This window comes from Mytilus trossulus, chromosome 10, assembly GCF_036588685.1.
Source record: "Mytilus trossulus isolate FHL-02 chromosome 10, PNRI_Mtr1.1.1.hap1, whole genome shotgun sequence".
NCBI classification, from domain to species: domain Eukaryota; kingdom Metazoa; phylum Mollusca; class Bivalvia; order Mytilida; family Mytilidae; genus Mytilus; species Mytilus trossulus.
The window spans coordinates 45,866,205-45,887,381 of NC_086382.1; the positions used below are offsets into that span (position 1 = coordinate 45,866,205).

Consider the following 21,177-nt stretch of genomic DNA (forward strand, 5'->3'; position numbering starts at 1 on the left):
TTATGTCTGTTTCTTCATTTCTGTAATTTAATTATGACTTTGTCTGTTGGTAATCCACTCTGTGTGTTTGTTAGATGTAATTATATTTTTATCCATTTGATGAGTTTATAGCCTTTTTCAAATGATTTTTATAGTTCGTTCTTATATTGTACTGTTATACCACTGTCCCAGGCTAGAGGGAGAGTTGGGATCCCGCTACCATGTTTAACACAGCCACATTCTGTATGTATGTGCCCGTCCCAAGCCAGGAGCCTAGCTGTAATTCAGTGGTTGTCGTTTGTTGGTGTGTTACATATTTGCTTTTTGTTAATTTTTTGTAAATAAATTTGGCCGTTAGTTTTCTCATTTGAATTGTTTTACATTTGTCATTTCGGGCCCTTTTATTGATGACTATGAAGGCCGTACGGTGAACTACAGTTGTTGATTTCTGTGTCATTTGGTCTCTTGTGAAGAATTGGCTCATTGGCAATCACACCACATCTTTTTTTTTATACTTGTAAGTGTTCTCGTTTCTTACAATTTGAAGTTGAAATTTGTAAAATTTATTTGCCAAAGAGTGAGAGAGAGGGGTGCTTTTTACTTCTTTTCAGAGGATTTTGCCCTTGCAAGGCAAAGCGTACGTAATATGCTTGTCACACTTGTACTTAAAGGTGACTTCCGTGAAGTCACTAAGCAAACATGCATAAATTTATTTATTTACTAGACTGAAGTCAGTTGACAGAAAGACGGGTTTTCTTTTTCGTCAGGTAAAAGGTAGGACAATTCTTGTATTTCTCGATTGATGTAATCAACATGGAAATTTTCAAAACGTCTTGGTCCATGGTTTTGTCTGTTTTTCATCGAGTATGATTTTTTTTGTATTATTGCATTGGTATCTCCTACCTATTTATTTTTTTTGGCTCGTTTGCTTTGAGGTTCTTACAACATTTTGCATTATTTCAGTAATATCATAAAACATAAAGACATATATATGAAGGTGTGGTATGAGTGCCAATGAGTCAACTTTCCATCCAAGTCACAATTTATAAAAGTAAACCATTATAGGTCAAGGTACGGTACACTAGTATACAAGTGCAATTTTAATAGATTTGTTTTTCAAAATCTGCGTATTTAATAAAAAAGAAAGAAACTGAAAACTTTATGCTTGAAAGCTTATATAATATTGTTTTTTCCTATAGTTTCAATAAGAAAGTAGGAATTTGTATTCTTATTTCATAATTATCAGTTAAAATGACGAAAAACGTCATCATCACCAATTAGTTGACCGATACGATTTGTCTATGTCTCAAAAGAGAGAGGTCTTTTGATAACAGAATACTTACGTATATTTGTAATTTTACTGGTTGTGACATATTTCTGATTGTGATATTTTGAGTTCAGACGGTGGTGCATGCGTACCCAGTGAGGCTTGATTACCAAGACGTCAGCGTGTACTGTCCAACCCTTTGAAAGTAGGCCTACTCGGACAAAAAATAGTGCATTTGATGTCATTGTTTACTTAAACTAACCAACAAATTGCCAGAAATGAAACTGTTGGTGAAAGAGAAATATATTTAGACCATTTTGAGCCAAAATTTACATGTCTATGAGTTTGCATTAAAAATTGAGGATTAATGCGCTCCATAGTATACTAATTTAAGATTTCCAGAAACCCAGGGGTTATTTTTGGAGTGCCTCTCTTTGAAAGTCAGTTTTTTTGTTAGAAGGCTTTAAAGGTATGTTGAAAATTGGCATGCAGAAAGCTGATACATGTACAATTCAGGATATACCTGGTTTCTATGAAGTTAAACTTAAGGTAAAATATTTAGAAAGCTGTGAAAATTGCAAAATTTGGTTGAACAGATAGGGACTTTTAATTGGTGGTCTGACACCTTTAAGCGAAATGCGGTGAAACATCAAAATCAGAAAACAATTGATTTTTTTTGTCTAAACTGATCATTTGAAATAATAGTAGCCACATTTCAATCTTTTTGGGGGCAAAATGTCACATATTGCAAATTTAGAGCCTAAAACTTGAGTTTCTGCTATGTTTAGCTTTTCTCACCCTGACAATATGCTTTTATATAAAAATATGTCCTAAATTGTTATAAATGCACAGAAAGTTGTTTCTGTGGTGTTAAATATTAAAACATAGGTTGTTTACTACCCCCAAACAAATTTTGTCATGCATATTTAATGAAATTATTTGATTTTTACCCCTTATATCATTGCGTCATACTATGTACTTGCCCTGGCAGATAGCATAGCCTTATGTAAACACGGCAGAAACTCACAAAAATACCATTTATTATTCCAAATGAATTTTTTTTTCTTAAATTTTATTAACTGATGTAAACAAAAACAGTTAAATGACCATGACCGACTTTTGATCAATTTGTAGTACTTTACTGACACCAGATGAAAAAAAAGGGGGGGGGGTCAATATTCCTTGACACTTCAATACCTTGGATTTTTTACTAAATTCATTGCACAAATTGTTGAAAGTATTTTAAGAAGTAGAACAAGGAAAAATCAGCAAAAACTGATCTTGATATTGAAAGTTTATGTTCCTGTAGCCCAAAAGGAAATTTTCAAGTATTTTCTATCAAATTCATACATAACAGTCAGTTTAAATTGAGCTGTGAAATTTTTAATAAAGTCGCATTATGCTCAGATAGGCTGTTTTTAACTACAAATTGACTAAGAATTAATAATAAAGCAAAACAAAAGATTTCTAATCAACTTTTTTGTCTCAAGTACATACGAGTCCCGCGTTTTTTATTGTTACCTTCATTTGTCTTCATTATTGATTTGTGAGCTTTGCTTAACGTTATACTAGTACTGTTGTTTTATAGGATTTAATCTGGTTTCTAACAGGTGTAATTTCTGCCAAATATAGAAATCTTGTTTTTTTTAATAACTTTTTGATTTTATTTTCGTCATCAGTTGAGATTATGAAGGAGTTTACAGTAAATGTCTGACAAACACTTTTTATTCTTAAATTGTAAGAAAGAATTTTGGACGCCCGACTTGAAACTTGTTGTTTATTGTTTTGAATTTACAAAAATTAAAAGATTCATTTAAGAAGTAATACTATCTTACATTATGGTCGTTAATTATTTAGTTTAAGTCACTAAAATATATATTACGAAAGACATGAAATTAAACTAGCGACCCTGATCCCACCCGGTTCACTCGTTCTTAATCAAAAGGTACTTTAAATACTCGATGGACTAAATGTACCTCAAATGTATTTTTACTATTATACAATAAGATATACCCGATTCAATGTTACGCCACACTAAAAAAGGATACTAGTACATGAATAATGGTTATATATCCATTAATACCTGTACGAATCAAGTGTCTTTTATATCTTTTGTAATACTATAACACCAGGAGTTGAATGTTTGTAGTGTTAAAAAATCAAATTGAGGACAAATACAACAAAAATTCAGAGGATTGAAAATGATTCAATCTAAATGTTGGAAAGTAAAGAAAATGTTTGATGGCATACCCAAAGATGATGATTTAGAATTAGTGGATGAAATTCTGCCAGATTTGAAAGACGGAGGTGTGTATTTGATAACCTACAGCATTTACACATAAGTTACAATTGTTATTACAATAGTTGTAGATTTTTTTTTGTAAATTAACGTCTTTTTCATGTGGGAATTTTAACTTACTTATGTTGTTTATATTTTTCTTTCCTGTTTAAAGAGCTGCAAATTTAGCTTTTCATGAATTCACGATAACTTTCACAAAAAGTTAGTGAATAAACTCATCAATGACTCATCAAACGCTAGACGTGGGTATCGTCTTTAAAAGACTCAACGGTGACACTCAAATCAAAAAACGAAAAAATAGGATAAACACAGTTTTAAATTGAAGAGCAGTTTAGAGCAATCTTTATTAACAGCTGAATTAGTCTATTCCTTTGGTTAGAAAATCCTCAGTATTTCGAAAAAAATCGAAGTTTACTTATTATGATAATTCACATCAGCACATAATTGCTGACTCCTGGGCTGGGGATACACTCATAGAAGAAAGCCCCACCAGCAGGTGTATCGACCCGGTGGATGTAAATATATTCATCATAGATACCAGGATTTAAATTTCGTATTACCAGTCTCACATTTCGTATACAAAAAACAGTGACATTTAAATGATAGTTTTTTAAATGATAAAATGTAGTACAAAGTTGAAGTGCACAGTAGACCAAACGTTCCACAAGGTTTTTCCAAATACGGACAAATAGAGGCAACAGTAATACACCGCTGTTCAAATGGTTTGATATAATTATTTGGGTAACAAACTAAAACCAATGGAAACACATCAACTATTAAAGAAAAACAACAGAACAACAAAAACACTAAAGTGCAACGAAAAAACAACCGCCAACATACATAGAAACGAACAATATGACAATAACTGCCATATTCCTGACCTGGTACAGGATGGCTTCCGCTTATATGGCAATGTGGTAAAATATCACTGAAATTACAAACTACGTGACAGGAATATAGTCCAAACAAACACAAGAACACTCATCACAGAGAAACGCATTATTGAATAATATAATAGTGCATTACAATAATTATGTAAACTGCTGAATAACAACGAACATCTTCCATTAACAACATCACAGGAAACACAAAATTCAGTGTCGTATTTGTGTGATGTACGTATACATCATCTTGAATGGATACAATTAAGATAGTGTTTTCCTGGGGTAGACAATCCTTAGCATTTCGAAAAAATAAAAGTTTTGTTAACAGTTAATTTCCAATTATGACCATTTCAATGATAATTCATGTCAACACATCAATGTTGACTACTGAGTGATAACCTCTGAGAGGAGAGGAAACCTCCTGCATCAGTAGCATTGACCCAGTTAACTTATCATAGATAGGATTAAAATTGTCGTCGCATTACATCCGTTTCGTCTACTCAATACTCAATAGTGACGCTCGAATAAACTGAACTGTTTAAGCGATAAAATAGAGAATTTTTATAATATATTGTTTTCGAGGATTTCTGTACCAAAAATGTCAACAATTTGGTACTCGACTTGAAAGAAACTTACAATTGTCTACGGTTTACGGTAGACAATATTCCTGTTTAAAGGTAAATGACCGACTGATAAATATTAGGTCGTTTACCCCATAAACTTCAAGTATTAACAGTTTACAGTAGACAATATTCCTGTTTAAAGGTAAATGACCGACTGATTGAATATTAGTTCGTTTACCCCATAAACTTCAAATATAAACTGTGGAATTTATTTCTTATAGTTTTTTTTAATTTGATCTCGGTTTTTTTTAATATATATATAGTAAGTTTAAGTAAATAACGACCATGATCAGGAAAATAAAATTTTTATTTATCAAAATATCATATGGTTGTCAGAAATAAACCCATAAATATAAAAAAGAAGATGTGGTATGATTGCCAATGAGACAACTATCCACATAAGACCAAAATGACACAGACATTAACAACTATAGGTCACCGTACGGCCTTCAACAATGAGCAAAGCCCATACCGCATAGTCAGCTATAACAGGCCCCATAAGAAAATGTAAAACAATTCAAACGAGAAAACTAACGGCCTTATTTATGTAAAAAAAATGAACGAAAAACAAATATGTAACACATAAACAAACGACAACCACTGAATTACAGGCTCCTGACTTGGGACAGGCACATACATAAATAATGTGGCGGGGTTAAACATGTTATCGGGATACCAACCCTCCCCTAACCTGGCACAGTGGTATAACAGTACAACATAAGAACGAACTATAAAAATCAGTTGAAAAGGGCGTAACTCATCAGATGGACAAAACTACAAGTGGACCATAAAATTCATAAGCTAGTAAAGATGACAAATATATGTGAATGTCATCACCAATACAAATAGCTTTATTTGGAAACAGAACTGCGTCAACGTTAGTCGACACTATTCGAGCCTCGATGAGTCTTAGAACATGTCCAGTTATAAAAAAAAGATGTAAGCAACGATCTTTAAATGTTATGCTTAATAAGTGCTTTTCTGGATTTATCTTCACGAGAAACCATCAAAATGGAATATGTGTAAGCATTGGATGTATAAGTGTAAAGACAAGAAGAAGAAAAAAACCGATAACACAAAAACATGCAAGAGAACTACAACACCTTATAATAAACTCAAATGGGAGATAATTAGAACAAGAAATAGTAAACTGATATGCCACAGATCTTGAACAACCAATTATAAACTCATATTAAAGATAAAGAAAAAACAACAATACTAAACTCATATTGCAAAGAAATAAACCAACCAACAATAAACTTATACGACGGGGAACTTGACAAACAAATTTCTCATATGGGAGAGAACTACAACCATTAAAAAAACGCAAATGAGAGGAAGTGGAATCGGATGTCATTACTGTGTAAAAAATAAAAGAATTCTTGTACGAACTATGAAATGGCAAATATGTTTTAGTAACTTGAACTAGTTACTTCTTAATGCATCACAAGTTATATTACTGATTTTCTTATTTACAAACATCAATTGATTACATGAATATGTATATTTTTCAGAAATGTTGATTGAGGCACTATATCTAAGTGTAGATCCCTACATGAGGTATATTATTATAATTATGCATACAAATAAAAAAAATATATACATATTTTACAAGGAATTTGATTATAGATAGCGCGAAATATTTGAAAGGTTTTACATAATAGCTTCGCAGATAATTGATTGTTTTGTTCAAGATTAAAAATGGTCTTAATTGAATTCTGAAGTGAGCTTCTGACTAGAGCTCTTATCTAAACATCGGATATGAAACAGTTAATTGAAATTTGAAACAATGCGAAATGAGAGCAACAACCAAGTTTTACCTAAAAAATAGATTTATAGAACTAGCATTTATACCAAAATAATGTTGAAAATCTCTTAAAAAGATAATGGTGTTAGTCCTTTTGACAATAAATAAAGATATTGGTATGATTACCAATGATTCAACTATGTACCAAAGGTCGAAAGTAAGGAGCCTGTTATTCAGTAGTTGTCTTTTGTTGGTGTATTTGTATGTGTTTCTCGTTTCTGATTTTTCATATAGATTAAACCGTTGATTTTCTTGATTAAATTGGTTTGAACTAGTCATTTTGGGGCACTTTATATCTTGCTGTTCGGTTTAAGCCAAGGCTCCGTGTTGAAGACCGTACTTTGACCTATGATTATTCAATTTTTATATATTGTGCAAAAAGGATTAAAAACAAATTCCGACCTCGAATGTATATTTTAAAAGGGAAAGTCCATAACATATATTTGTATTCGACCACAGGTGTGTACTTAAAGCGTTTGAAAAGCGTCACATTAGAATAATACATATTAAAGTGAAATAAAATTACTTTGCTCGATATTTATTTTCTTGTCTTTAAGAAGATTTTGTATGCACAATATAGGATCAAGATATGCATAATTAAGACCAACTGCAAAACCCACTGTCTATTTGAACTCAAAATCGAAAATATTCTGTGGATCAAAAGATTTAGCTATTGAAAACTTCAAAATTGGTTGTTGTCCATTCGTTTGATGTGTTTTATCATTTGATTTTGTCATTTGACTAGGGACTTTCCGTTTTAAATTCAGTTCAGTATTTTTTAATACTATAAGCGATCAATGTTTTTTTATTTAACAAAGTAGGATTATCAAACTTATCTAACTAGATAAAATCAACATTAAAAACCAAGATGAAGACGTTCTATTTTTTAAATGAGGACCAATGGTGATCAATGGTGGGCAAAGTAGAAAACTCCATGTTTTGAGCACAGCCTTAACAAAAATCTTAATTCATTCAATTTAGGTTTGAAGAAAAATAAACGCTGAATTTAGTGCTATTATAGTAAAGACAATGAAACACCTGTCAGAAGATTATGATTAATTTTAGACTAATAAGTTTTCGAATTTTACTTTTGATAAATGCTTTTTGATATACCTCTTAAATATGAGATTATTTTATTTCCATGTAGACTTATAACGTTCGAGGTTCTATCCATATTGCATGTTCATGTTCATTATTTATACATACAATTGTTTTGATTCATCATTTTATCTGCAAATTTGTCTTTTCATCAACGTTTGATTTGGGTTGAAGGTTGCCACAATAAACGTAGCTACATTCTGTTAAAGGAATAGATAGTGTTTTTACGCGGCAAAATAGGGAAATGTTCATTAGCGTCATATAAATCTCTAGTTCCTTATTGAGATTTAGCCAGGCAATTTCTGGGATAGTAGTTGTTTCAATATTGAGAACGAAACTTCGTATCACTTGACTTTTGTCTATGCACATGCCTAGATTTGTATAGAGGCTAATTCAACAAATGTAATTATTTAATTAGATTTGTGCCATAAATAGTCGACCAAGTTGTTCTAGTTTGACATTCTTATCCTGATGAAATCCTACCGTCATCTCGGAAGTATTGTTCATTTTTAGATTGTTTTGTAACATATATTACCCCCTTTTAATAATCAAGAACATTTTTTTTTTATTAATATTTATAATTGTTTAATCATACCAATATTCTTATTTTTATTTATCAAGTCTTTTCATATTGAGATTCAAATATATACTTAACATAAATTGTCGATTTATTTCAATTCAACACCAATAAATGTTTAATCTTAGAATAGCTTTGACAGAATCTCACATTGGAGGTACCATGATTGGAGAACAAATTTCGAGGTAAGTTGCTCGGATTTGTAGAAAAACCACCAAGACAACTGCATATCAGTATTTGTCTCTTTTCTCAAAATTTTCTCTTCAAGACTTTATATTTGTTTTTATTCAAATCATATTGCATGACGTCACAATCTTGATGAAACTTAAATTCGGACAATGAGATAAATAATTGAAATTACAAAATAAAAACTGTGAGCTTTGTTTTATGAAAGGAAAATTGCATTTTATAAAGGAGTATGTTCGGTAAGGGTCCTAAAATGGCCCCCTTTTTTAGCGTAAATTTAAAATTTCGGATTTATTGACCAATATCACACAAAATTATAGCTAATACTGTGACTAGATAAGAAATAATCCATTTTGTTGAAAAAAATACGTTTCTGCGTTTCATTATGACGTCACAAGTTGTACTCATATTGATTTTCACGCAAAAATCAATGAAAATGGGTCAATTTCAATAGATTATTGAACAGGAAACATAGAGCGCATACGTCGACGGCAAAGATCTTTTAAAATGTTTGTGAAGACATTTCACATGTCTCATTTAAAAATTAGGTTTCTCGACGCCTGCGCTCTATGTTTCCTGGTCCTTAATGTGGTTGAAATCCAGCTGATTTTGTCAAAATTCACCATAATCCCTTATCTTGACCTTTTTTGCATGTAAAACTCAATGTGTTAGAATTAAACTTTGACAAAAATAGTTCTGTTTAACTTTCTCACATGTCTTTAAGGCAACTTAAAACATTTATTGTCTTATAACTATGAACTTTATAATTGGGGCCAAATATGGCCCTTACCGGACTTACCCCTGCGAACGTCCAAAACCATGTTAACCATGAACGCTCAAAACCATAAATTTAAAAGGCAATAATGTATATAAGAATTTGAATACACGAGGGGCTGTATTATGAAACATAAAAGAAAAGCACACTGGCATACAGTATGTTCATGATCTTTAAAATATGCTCCCTGGGTTTTACTTTAAATAGGTTAAACTAAAACACAATATCTCCGTTTAAACTTCTACAATTAGGTTTTACAGAAAAAAATATCTACTATTGATGTAAAATTACAGTCATAAACGAGAATGGTCTGGTGTCTATTAAATGTAATGACAAAATTAAAACTATATGTGTCATGTTATCTAAAGTCTAACAGGATGTTAATGTCTTTTAAACTACAATTCAAGGCAAAATTGATTTTTTAGATATACACCTACCTTGTTCATGACAATCCTAATTAGAATGTTTTAAGCAAGTAATACATAACCCGTTGTCTATACTTTTGACTTCTATCAGAGTTGTTGACAGTAGGGATGAACACTATCCTGTTGGAACTTTTGTCAGAAACTTCGCAGGGTGGAGACATAAAACAATTATTAAGCACGAAAATACTCGTAGAATGCCAGATCTTGGAGATTTACCTTTATCAACTGCTCTTGGAGTTATGGGCATGCCTGGGTAAGAGCAAATTAGTGTTTATATGTGCTTAACTTTTGAAGAATAAATAAACTCATCATAGATACCAGGACTAAATTAATATATACGCCAGACGCGCGTTTCGTCTACAAAAGACTCATCAGTGACGCTCGAATCCTAAAGGGTTAAAAAAAAAGCAGCCAAATAAAGTACGAAGTTGAAGAGCATTGAGATCCAAAATTCCTAAAAGTGTTGCCAAATACAGCTAAGGTAATTTATGCCTGAGGTAGAAAAGCCTAGTATTTAAAAAAAAATCTAATTTTTGTAAACAGTTAATTAAAAAATATAACAATATCAATGATAATTCATGTCAGCACAAAAAGTGCTGACTACTGGGCTTGTGATAGCCTCGGGGAAATAAATCTCCACCAGCAGTGGCATCGACCCAGTGGTTGTAAATAAACTCATCATAGATACCAGGACTAGATTTTATATATACGCCTGACGCGCGTTTCGTCTACAAAAGACTCATCAGTGACGCTCGAATCCAAAAGGGTTAAAAAAAAAAAAAAAGCCAAATAAAGTACGAAGTTGAAGAGCATTGAGATCCAAAGTTCCTAAAAGTGTTGCCAAATACAGCTAAGGTAATCTATGCCTGAGGTAGAGAAATGGCATATCGAACCAGAGTTCATCTTAAACAATATTATCAATTTACAAGAATTCATAGTGTCCTTGTCAGGATAATGTCAAACACTTAATCGCATCGACTATATATAAATTAACAGTGACTACCGAATAACAGCCATCAGACCCAAAATAAAGACCTAAAGGAAAATACAAATAGCATGTAGATATCATGAGGAGACAAATATAAACGATGATGTTTATTTAAAACAAGTGCATTTATATTTGTCGATTTAAAAACTGTTTTTTTTTTATCTTGTACGCAATATCCTCTTTCAATCTCGACCAAGGAAATAACAATATTGAGAAAAAAAAATACACTTACTCAATATTTTCTACATGATTAAAAGATTACAAAAAAAACACAAGAACACACATGAACAGGTGAAACGTTAGTTTATAATAACGTTTAACAATTGTGAGTAATACAACATTAGAGCAGCCTTGCAGTAACTGAAAAAAAATACAAAGTTCTCAATCTGTTGGTAGTCGAAACATGCTGATAACAATTTCAGTATTATCCAATGTGCTCTCCAACATTCTGTACGACAACAAAGAAAAATTTACTATGAAAATATTTCAAATTCAACTTATTGAAATGAACAAGTATGCATTTGACAAAGTATACATTTGAACTTTTTATGTTAAGCTCTCGTTAAGAATTGAAGCATTTTAGGCGTATTAAAAAAATTTCAAGAACGAATACACATCAATTAAAAAAACAAGACTAAGTAACTCATCAATCGCTGAACCATGGATATTGAATATATCACAATCGTATAATTTTGATTCTTTTAAATCTCAGATTGACAGCTTATTTCGGTTTCTTGGAAATATGTAAACCTAAAAAGGGAGAGGTAGTCGTAATAAATGGAGCAGCGGGTGCCATAGGAAGTGTGGTCGGACAGATTGCTAAGATTAAGGTATTTATTTAGGGGAACTTATAGTCATCAAAGGTACCAGGCGTATAATTTGAAACGGCAGACGCGCGTTTCGTCTACATAAGACTCATCAGTGACTCATTATTAAACGTGTTGTTTTATATTTTTTACATCACTTGGTCGATACCTCTGCTGGTGGACTATCAGTCCCCGAGGGTATCATCAGCTCTGTAGTCAGTGCTTTTGTACTGACATGATTAAACAAACTTTACTAAAATTTGCCGTTTATAAATTTTGAAATTATTATGAAACTAAGGTTTCAACTCCATCAGGCAAAGTTGGCTTTAGATGAATTTGGCTATTTATTTTAGGTATTTTTAACATATAGCTCTTCAACGATTTTCGGTACTTATACATCTTCGGATTTCAAATGTTTGGCTTTGAGCGTTCCTGATGAAGGTAAATCCAGAAAAGCGCTTCGAACGCAATAAATTATTAAACGTGTTGTTTTATATTTTTTACATCACTGGGTCGATACCTCTGCTGGTTGACTATCAGTCCCCGAGGGTATCATCAGCTCAGTAGTCAGTGCTTCGGTACTGACATGATTAAACAAACTTTACTAAAGTTGTCCGTTATTAAATTTTGAAATTATTATGAAACTAAGGTTTCAACTCCCTCAGGCACAGTTGGCTTTAGATGAATTAGACTTTATTAGATTAACTCTCTAAGGAACGACCGTTTTCATTGGTCAATTCAAACCTTCGACCTCACACCTGCGGAAATAGAACACACGTACTATAACTCTGAATGGACTGATTAATATTCACGTAGCTGGTCAAGGTCGTTTAAAGATTCCATCGTCGTATTCGCATACGTGATTCCAATCACAATTCTAGCTTTTATAAATGTGCATGTGAAATTCATTGGTTTTATAATTTTCTGCAATTGGTAGTAAAGTTTAAACTTTAAAATCTTAACAGTTTTCACATCTAAATATTCAATGTAAAATGTCTCCTCTAGTTCAAGGAACGACATCAAAAGTTCAATGTAGGATAAAAAAAACTCAATTCACATGTTTTTTTTCATTGACTCCCCCCAAGTTGCTGATCCTGCTCAATGCTTTTACTCAATAGACTCGATGAATTAACGTTGTACTTGAAATATGAAACCGTACTTTACTACAAACACTTTTCATATTCTTTGCCAAATTTTAGGTATTCGACATAGGATAGTGATTTTTTTTCTGATTCCGTTTACTTGAAGAAAAAAAAATCCCGAAATTGTAAGTAAATTCATAACATGTAACCAAGAATGCTTTGTTAAGAAAAACGGAGATGGCCAATCATGGCACAGGGGATGATTAAATGTAGTTTATAAACTCCAACGATATAATTCATGAGGTTTTGCTATTCTTGGTTAAAAAACGAACGTAAATTATATATTGTAAGTATTAGACCGTTGGTTTTCCCGTTTGAATGGTTTTACAGTAGTAATTTTGGGGCCCTTTATAGCGTGTTGTTCAGTGTGAGCCAAGGCTCCGTGTTGAAGGCCGTACATTGACCTATAATGGTTTACTTTTATAAATTGTTATTTGGATGGAGAGTTGTCTCATTGGCACTCACACCAGATCTTCCTATTTCTATGTAAATAGAAACAAACAGTTTTAAAAAAAGTGTTTATTCATTAAATCATTTAAATGCATTGATATAAAGGTGAGTTTCTTCTTGTACATGTATTTAGTCATCCTTAACTTCTTGATATTTTGTTTATCAGTTTATCATACACGTTTCGTTTTGTATTTCATTTTAAATACGAATACATACTACATATACTTTAGCGGATAGTTCAACAATGTTATGCAGATCTATTATTACAATATAAAATTAAAAGATAAATGTTCATCCACTTAAAATCGAAAACAGTACATTTATATTTAAAAAAGAAGATGTGGTATGATTGCCAATGAGACAACTCTCCACAAGAGACCAAAATGACACAGAAATTAACAACTATAGGTCACCGTACGGCTTTCAATAATGAGCAAAGCCCATACCGCATAGTCAGCTATAAAAGGCCCCGAAATGACAATGTAAAACAATTCAAACGAGAATTGTTCCTTATAAACTACGACATTTCTCACAAGTATCAATTTATTATTTAGTTCCACACATACAAAAGAAATAATCTTCGCCGATGTAACATTTCAATTTATTACAACACCATGCCTTCACTGAATTCATTCAGATGCACAAATGATACGATCAAAGTTATTTTGTTTGTATCATTGGGGGACAATTTCCTCCCTCCGTTTATAGCTACTGTGTGTATGTTTTATAGCGTGAAAATAATAAAAGAGGAATGTCAGTGCAACCCATCATTAATTATTGTAATGGATCAGTATTATGAGATACTTATAATAAGTGACTACGACATTGTAAGAATTATAACCTATCGTCAGTATGAAAGAAATTAAAAGTGGTTCATATATTCATCCGTATAAAAGCGGCACATGTATTTTATTTTATTTCTCATCATGCCGGGTACAAGATAATTGAGTTGCTGCATGCATAAAGAACTTAGAATATTACTTAATACAAAATATCAGTATATTATTTCGACCCCACTATTTGAATTTAACAACACATTTATTTAATTCTTTTGACCAAAGGTTTGTAAACTATACAAATCATTGTTTTTACGTTCGTAGTAACATAGTAAATTCCATTGTCGGTCACCTCTGTCAATTCACGTGCACACTGACTACATTGCTGTTGTATTTGAATCTTTCGGCCAATGAAATGAGACGTTACAAGTTGTTTGTTTATGATACGCCAGGATGTTATCAATGAACTATCAAACGCTCAACTTCACTGCATATCACTGTATTTTAGGTATTTTTAACATATACCTATTCAACGATTTAAGGTACTTATACATCTTCGGATTTCAAATGTTTGGCTTTGAGCGTTCCTGATTAAGGTAAATCCAGAAAAGCACTTCGGACGCAATAAATTATTAAACGTGTTGTTTTATATTTTTTGATACGGTAGACGCGCGTTTCGTCTACATAAGACTCATCAGTGACGCTCAGATCAAAATAGTTAGAGAGCCATAAAAGTATAAATTGAAGAGCATTGAGGGCCTAAAATTCTTAAAAGCTGTGCCAAAAACGGCTATGGTTATCTATGCCAAGGATAATAGATAGATTTATTCCCCAATAAAGAGTATTTTACTGTTTTATTAATATTTCTATATTATTTTCAATTTTTCTGCAATTTTTTGTTCCAGGGTATATTGCACTGGAAATTATCGTTCTATTGCACCTGTGTGCAGTCTATTGCACTGACCTGTTATGACCTCTCATTCTGAAATCTGATTAGTTGAAAGGTATTCATGTTGTCCAATCAAACTGGGTCTTGTAATACAGTTGTTACTTTCCTGTGTTTTATTTCTAAGAATTTGTTAGAACTGACTCAGTATGTATTAGGTAATAAAACAGTTATTGAATGTGTAACAGTGCAATAGATCAAAATACATTTCCCTCGGTATGAAGATCAGCTCATTGTTCTATTGCCCTCAGTCGTTGGCTTCGGACAATACTTTGATCTATTGCATAGTTACATATTAAATAACTGTATAATGTTAACCTCAAAGAGGAGAATTAGTCGTAATAAATGGAGCAGCTAGTACTAAATTATTTTAATCGGACAGACTGCTAAGATTAATGTATTTATGTAGGAGTATTTTTAAAGAGCTGTAAACCAATCAAATGTCGTAAAAGTTTAGTATAACAAACTTGTAAAACAAATGTATAAGCATCTCATAAAACATTAATCGTTTTGTTTACAAAAGTACTGTTACATCCGTGTATAAACAATTTTGCATTATAAAAAACGTTTCGGTTGAAATAGGATAAAATATATTCGAAATAATTTTTGTCCGTTACATTTCGTTGCTTGAAAGCTTTTTGTAGCAAAATATGTTAAAGGATTGATTTGTTTTTTAAAGTATCATTATGATAGTCTGTTGCAAAACAATAACAACTTTATATTTGAGTTAATATCTTTCAATGATGATAAATAATTCTAACTATATAGGGCTGTAAAGTCATTGGCTTCGCTGGAGATGATGAGAAATGTAAATGGATGAAAGATTTAGGATTTGATTTTGCTTATAACTACAAGAAGGTGATTTTAGACGATGTTCTGAAGAAATCAGCTCCAGATGGCATTGATTGTTTCTTTGATAATGTGAGCAAATGAACAAGTATGCGAATGAAAATAACATATGAGAAAATTATATTATATACAAAACAAGGGTCGATCGATCGAAATGAAATTATTTTGATACTGATATGAATCCAAACTAACATCTATCAATGTGATTAAGAGTTTATAATTGTCAAATTTCATTTTTGATCGGTTTCATACCATCTGATATAGCATTTAGTGTTAACGTACCTAAGTTAGTACGAAATTCATGCACATGAAGTGTCGATATGGCAGGCACCTCAAAGATTTATCAATTTGTTTAAATAATTGTGTAAGTCGGGTAATACGGACATGATGAAACAACATCTCTTCAACACCTATGGCTACATATCAGTTAGATTTTTTTTAGACGAAGTAATGTGTTTATATGATTGTATCGGAGTAATATAATTATAATTTCAAAAAAAATCTTCTAGTAATCTATTAATTTTTCTCAAATCTTGACAGGTTGGTGGTGACTTTTCTGTTACCGTCCTTCAACATATGAATTCATTAGGGCGAGTTTCAATATGTGGAATCATTTCATTATACAACACCAATCAAGTGAATTCAAGACCCAAGGAACAACCAAAAGGTAAAAAAATAAAAAATAATCAGAAAACGACAATTCAAATTACAATGATTTCAATACATTTAAATGCTTTATACATTTGAAATTTGCCTTATTAAACATCGTAATCAGATTAGTCCTTTCGAGACATAACTCATTAATACAACAACAAACTGACAACGCAAAGACAAACAATAATATACACCACACAACATAGAAAATCTAAAACTGAGCAACACGAACCCCTCAATAAACTGGGTGGATCTCAAGTGTTCCAAACGACTGACCCTGCACCACGTGTAGCCCTGTCGTGTGGCTCGTGTAAGTACACACCCGATTATAAGTCGTTTTCGAGAGGAAAAGAGGACGGGCTTGTGGCTTCGACAATTACTGCTGATAATATTTGTCATTCGCTTTAATCAGAGTCTGGATTGTTTTCATTTGTTTTCAAGTATTGAAATGCATCATTTGATTTATTAAACTGTTTATGCTGAATACCATTTAATGTTTATTTGCATATATATTCAGATCTTTACCCAATTTCTAGCACTGTGATGGATTCAAAGCAACTCATTATAAGTACATATGATGTTAATAAAAAGTGGTCAGATGAGCAATGGAAAGAGGGAGAAAAACAAATTGCAGAATGGATTAGAGAGGTAAATGAGAAATAGTAAAGGTTTCAAATCGCCCGTCCTTACTCCTGACACATATACCTCAGAGACTGTATGAGAAAAAGGATGGACATTTGGTATGATTATTTGTCGTCTTATTTTCTCAGCCACCCTATACTGTAAATTGATTTTACCATTGTTACGGGACTTATGGACAACTTTAGGATATCTTGTGAATGCATCTGAGGCCGTTTGATTGAAAGCTCTCATATTTTTTTTAAATAGTTTTGAATCATTTGAAGTACTCCATTTTGCAGGATTGATTGTCGACAGATGTTTTTGACCAAATTATACTGTCATTTTTGTTTCAGCGATGACGCCTTGTGAACGTAAATCCTCTGACATTATTTGATAGCAAGCTCCATACTTTATAGTAGTGTTGGTCTTCGTGTGCAGTTCACAAAGTGTGGGTTTCGTGTTGCTCATTTTTCTGTTTTCGATCTCGTGATTTTTTTTCTTCTGTTGCTTGCTATTATATGTTAGTGACCATAAGCTGTCACCTTGATTTTACCATGTCTATATAGGAGTTATAGACCTTACACCGATTTTCTCCCTTCGATCAAACCATGTTAAAATAGTTGGAAATTAGCTGTCAGATTATAATTTATTAGAAACCTTGTTCATTTATCCATAACTCCTTATCAAAAAATGAAATTATTCATTAACTATTAAGTACGCTTTTAATTTCACACAGCTTTAATCTTTTATGAATTGTTTAAAATATATCTTTACATCTATATGTGTTTAATGTAAAAAATACACTGTAGTGTAATGAAATAGATAATAAGCTCATGGTTAATTATTATTTGGAATCTGCAATTTATCACTTTTATACGTTTTCTTTTTTAAGGGAAAAATTAGATATAGAGAAACTATAACAGATGGGATAGAGAACATGTACACTGCATTCCAGGGACTTTTCGTAGGATCAAACATTGGAAAAGCTCTTGTAAAATGTTGAAAAAATATAAAAAGCACTATTATCTTTAGACGGTGTTTTACACTCCAAAAATGTATTAATATTATCATGTATATAGGCTATATTAATGTCGTATTGACATTGTTTTGTTTATGTTGTATACTCTATTTATATATGTTTGTTTTAATTTTATATTCCAAAGTGTCTATTAAATTGTCAATACAAAAGAGCACAACACATTTAAGGAATGGAAACTAACGAAACAAAACAATTGTTTTAATAATAAAGCCGTTATGAACTTTATTTAAACTATAAAGGGATTTGATATACACGAAGTTTAAAAACATATTACATTCTTTAATTTTCTACAAAAGGAAAAGCCTATACCAAGTTAGAAATATGACCGTTGTTTTCCATTCGTGTGATGTGTTTGAGCTTTTGATTTTGCCATTTGATAAAGCACTGTTAATTTGGAATTCTCCTTTGAAATTGGTATTTTTGCAATTTTACATTTTAATATATTTTACATTTTAATATATTTCACATTTCTTTAAGCATCTTTGTATGCATGCTTATTTAAATGTACTAATCATCGTCCATAGTCTCAGCTGTTTATACTGAACACAAGGAGAAAACCCATTGAATCTAGTATCCACCATGACTCATTGTAGCTGCGCAGATAAATTATATAATACATACGCTTCAACCACAATGCAAAACTTGATTTTTTCTAATTTTTTGAAACATTTCTAATAGGACGGTTTCTCAAACTCTCGTGGTAACGTACTGTAGCAGTTTCAATAGAAAACAAAATTCAGTTTGAATTGAATTTGTAACTCTAAATTATAATCTAACTTTTGCTTTAGAATGGTTTATATGAGATGAATTTAGTCCTTAAATGATCAACTGGTAAACAAATTTGTGCAAAAATAAGAAGATCAGTCAATCTACTTCATTGACTCATAGTTTGAATTTGAATAAAATATAAATGATAACAGTTTAGTAAGACTGAAAATTGCGTAGAAGTGCGTAAAACATTTAAATGCAAACATATGATCTGTAAAGTGTCTTTAATATATGAAAAGTGCTCTTTCCCAAAATTGTAAACGTTCTTATAATTACAACTCTTTTTGTGAAGAGTAAGAATTGACAAATAGAAATGTTCATACATTTGGTTTCATTGAATGAACAAATAAATGAATAGACATGCTATGGCAAAATTAACAACATATATTACATAATATAAAACATGGTTTGCTATCAGATTGCAATGGTATAATCCTATGACAAATGTAAAGTTATGAGATATAATATTGCATGCAGATTTTAAATACTTACATAATTTGTTATTAAGATACTTGCTGGATGTTTATAGTATATACAGTAGGAAGTTTGTGAATATTAGGCCAAGAATAATAACACTCTGTCAAAACAGTGTTCGAACAGATCTATATACTGAACAATCAAGATTAAAATGGTATTCATTTTCGAAAAACACACATTCATAAAATAACATGAACTCGTCTACTGTCTAGGTCTGAAATTATTGAACAGTTGAGTGTAGAAATAAATGCCAGTGACATGTTGTTTAGATATACACATACCAAATATGATTGCAAATTTTTCTAAAACCATTCATATGGTAAACGTCCATCAAAGTTCTACAAAGACATTCTCGGGGCGATTAAAAGTAATGTAATTTAGCTGGTATAAAAGATCTATGTTGTATTACATATTTTACAAAGAATTTATGATTTAGAGAAGAAAACATTTTTTAAACAAGCCCTAATCACAATATGGACATTAATAAATGCAATAAGACATCTTGGTATTCGAGTATTGATGTTGAAATGAAAAGATTTGACATTGAAAAGATAAAAAATATTTTAATTTATTAGTAGATATAGAATTTAGTTGAAAAATACTATAGACGATAAAGCAAATGTTTAAAAAAGGAAAATTGCGTTCTTTATTTAAGATTTAAAACCATCTTCAAAAGTGAAACAGATTTATGTCAAGTAAATAAATTTCCGTATATTTAAGAAAAAAGCTTTTAAATTCAATTTAGATCAGTGCTCATCAGTAAGCTATTGAGAAAGGCCTATATAAAGTCGATATAGATAAATAAAGGCAACCGCTGTTCAAAATTCACAAATCGATAGAGAAAAACAAATCCGGCTAACAAACCAAAACTGAGGGAAGCGTATCAAATAGAAGAGAACTACGACACAACAGAAACACAACATTAAAATGTAACACACATAGAAACGAAATATAATATAACAATGGCCATTTTCCTGACTTGATACAGGGCTTTTTAAGAAAAAAAAATGGTGGGTTGAACCTGGTTTTGTGGCATGTCAACCTCCCGCTTTAATGATAATGTTAATTATAACATTAAAATGACAACATTACATAACAGGACTACAATACAAATAAATGGGAGAAAATATAGGACAGAGAAACAAACGAATAAATGCCAAAAAAAGGTACCAGGTTAAAAATTTAATACGCCAGACGTGCGTTACATCAACACATCCCCTCCCTAACAAAGGATTTGCTGAATAATAAAGGCAACAGTAGTGTGCCACTGTTCGAAATTCATGAAAGATATATTGGACAATGCAAAATGTGCAGGCTGAAAACGAGTTTCATTTTTTAAATGGAATAAATTGCATACAAAAAGGAAAGGATTTTGTTTCTAAATGAAGCATGCATTGAATATTAAAACTCAACTCATATTTCAAAGTAAAAGTTTATTTGTTTGATGTCCAGTGATCTGAAAATGTTAATATGCCAGTTTAAAGATATATTTGAACGTATTATGAAATAAGAGAAAATTTGCATTCCAGAAACTAAATATACATGGAGTAGTGATGTAGTTTATAATTCACATATTAGGGTTTATATTCTATTTGATTTATTTTTAAACACCATCTGGTATGATTTTTAATGTAATATATCTTAACAATTATTATATAATTAATATTACATATAAGAAGAAATATGTATATGATCGATCACAAGCCTTATTTTAATTGGATTGAATAAATATTCTTATTCT

General features: G+C 31.4%; 1 protein-coding gene across 3 annotated transcripts; it reads left to right on the forward strand.

The window, feature by feature from the left end:
- The first annotated feature begins 3,261 nt into the window (after positions 1 to 3,261).
- On the forward strand, positions 3,262 to 21,059 carry LOC134687466 (prostaglandin reductase 1-like). Of its 3 annotated transcripts, XM_063547787.1 has the most exons (9): positions 3,262 to 3,553; positions 6,567 to 6,612; positions 8,663 to 8,719; positions 10,012 to 10,173; positions 11,621 to 11,738; positions 15,797 to 15,949; positions 16,418 to 16,544; positions 17,049 to 17,179; positions 18,045 to 21,059. In XM_063547787.1, the coding sequence occupies exons 1-9, from the start codon at positions 3,448 to 3,450 to the stop codon at positions 18,153 to 18,155; spliced, it is 1,011 nt and encodes a 336-aa protein (XP_063403857.1). In that variant the 5' UTR covers positions 3,262 to 3,447; the 3' UTR covers positions 18,156 to 21,059. The 3 variants fall into 3 exon arrangements, with proteins under 3 accessions (XP_063403857.1, XP_063403858.1, XP_063403859.1); XM_063547788.1 differs by lacking the exon at positions 15,797 to 15,949; XM_063547789.1 differs by lacking the exon at positions 10,012 to 10,173.
- The last annotated feature ends 118 nt before the right edge of the window (positions 21,060 to 21,177 follow it).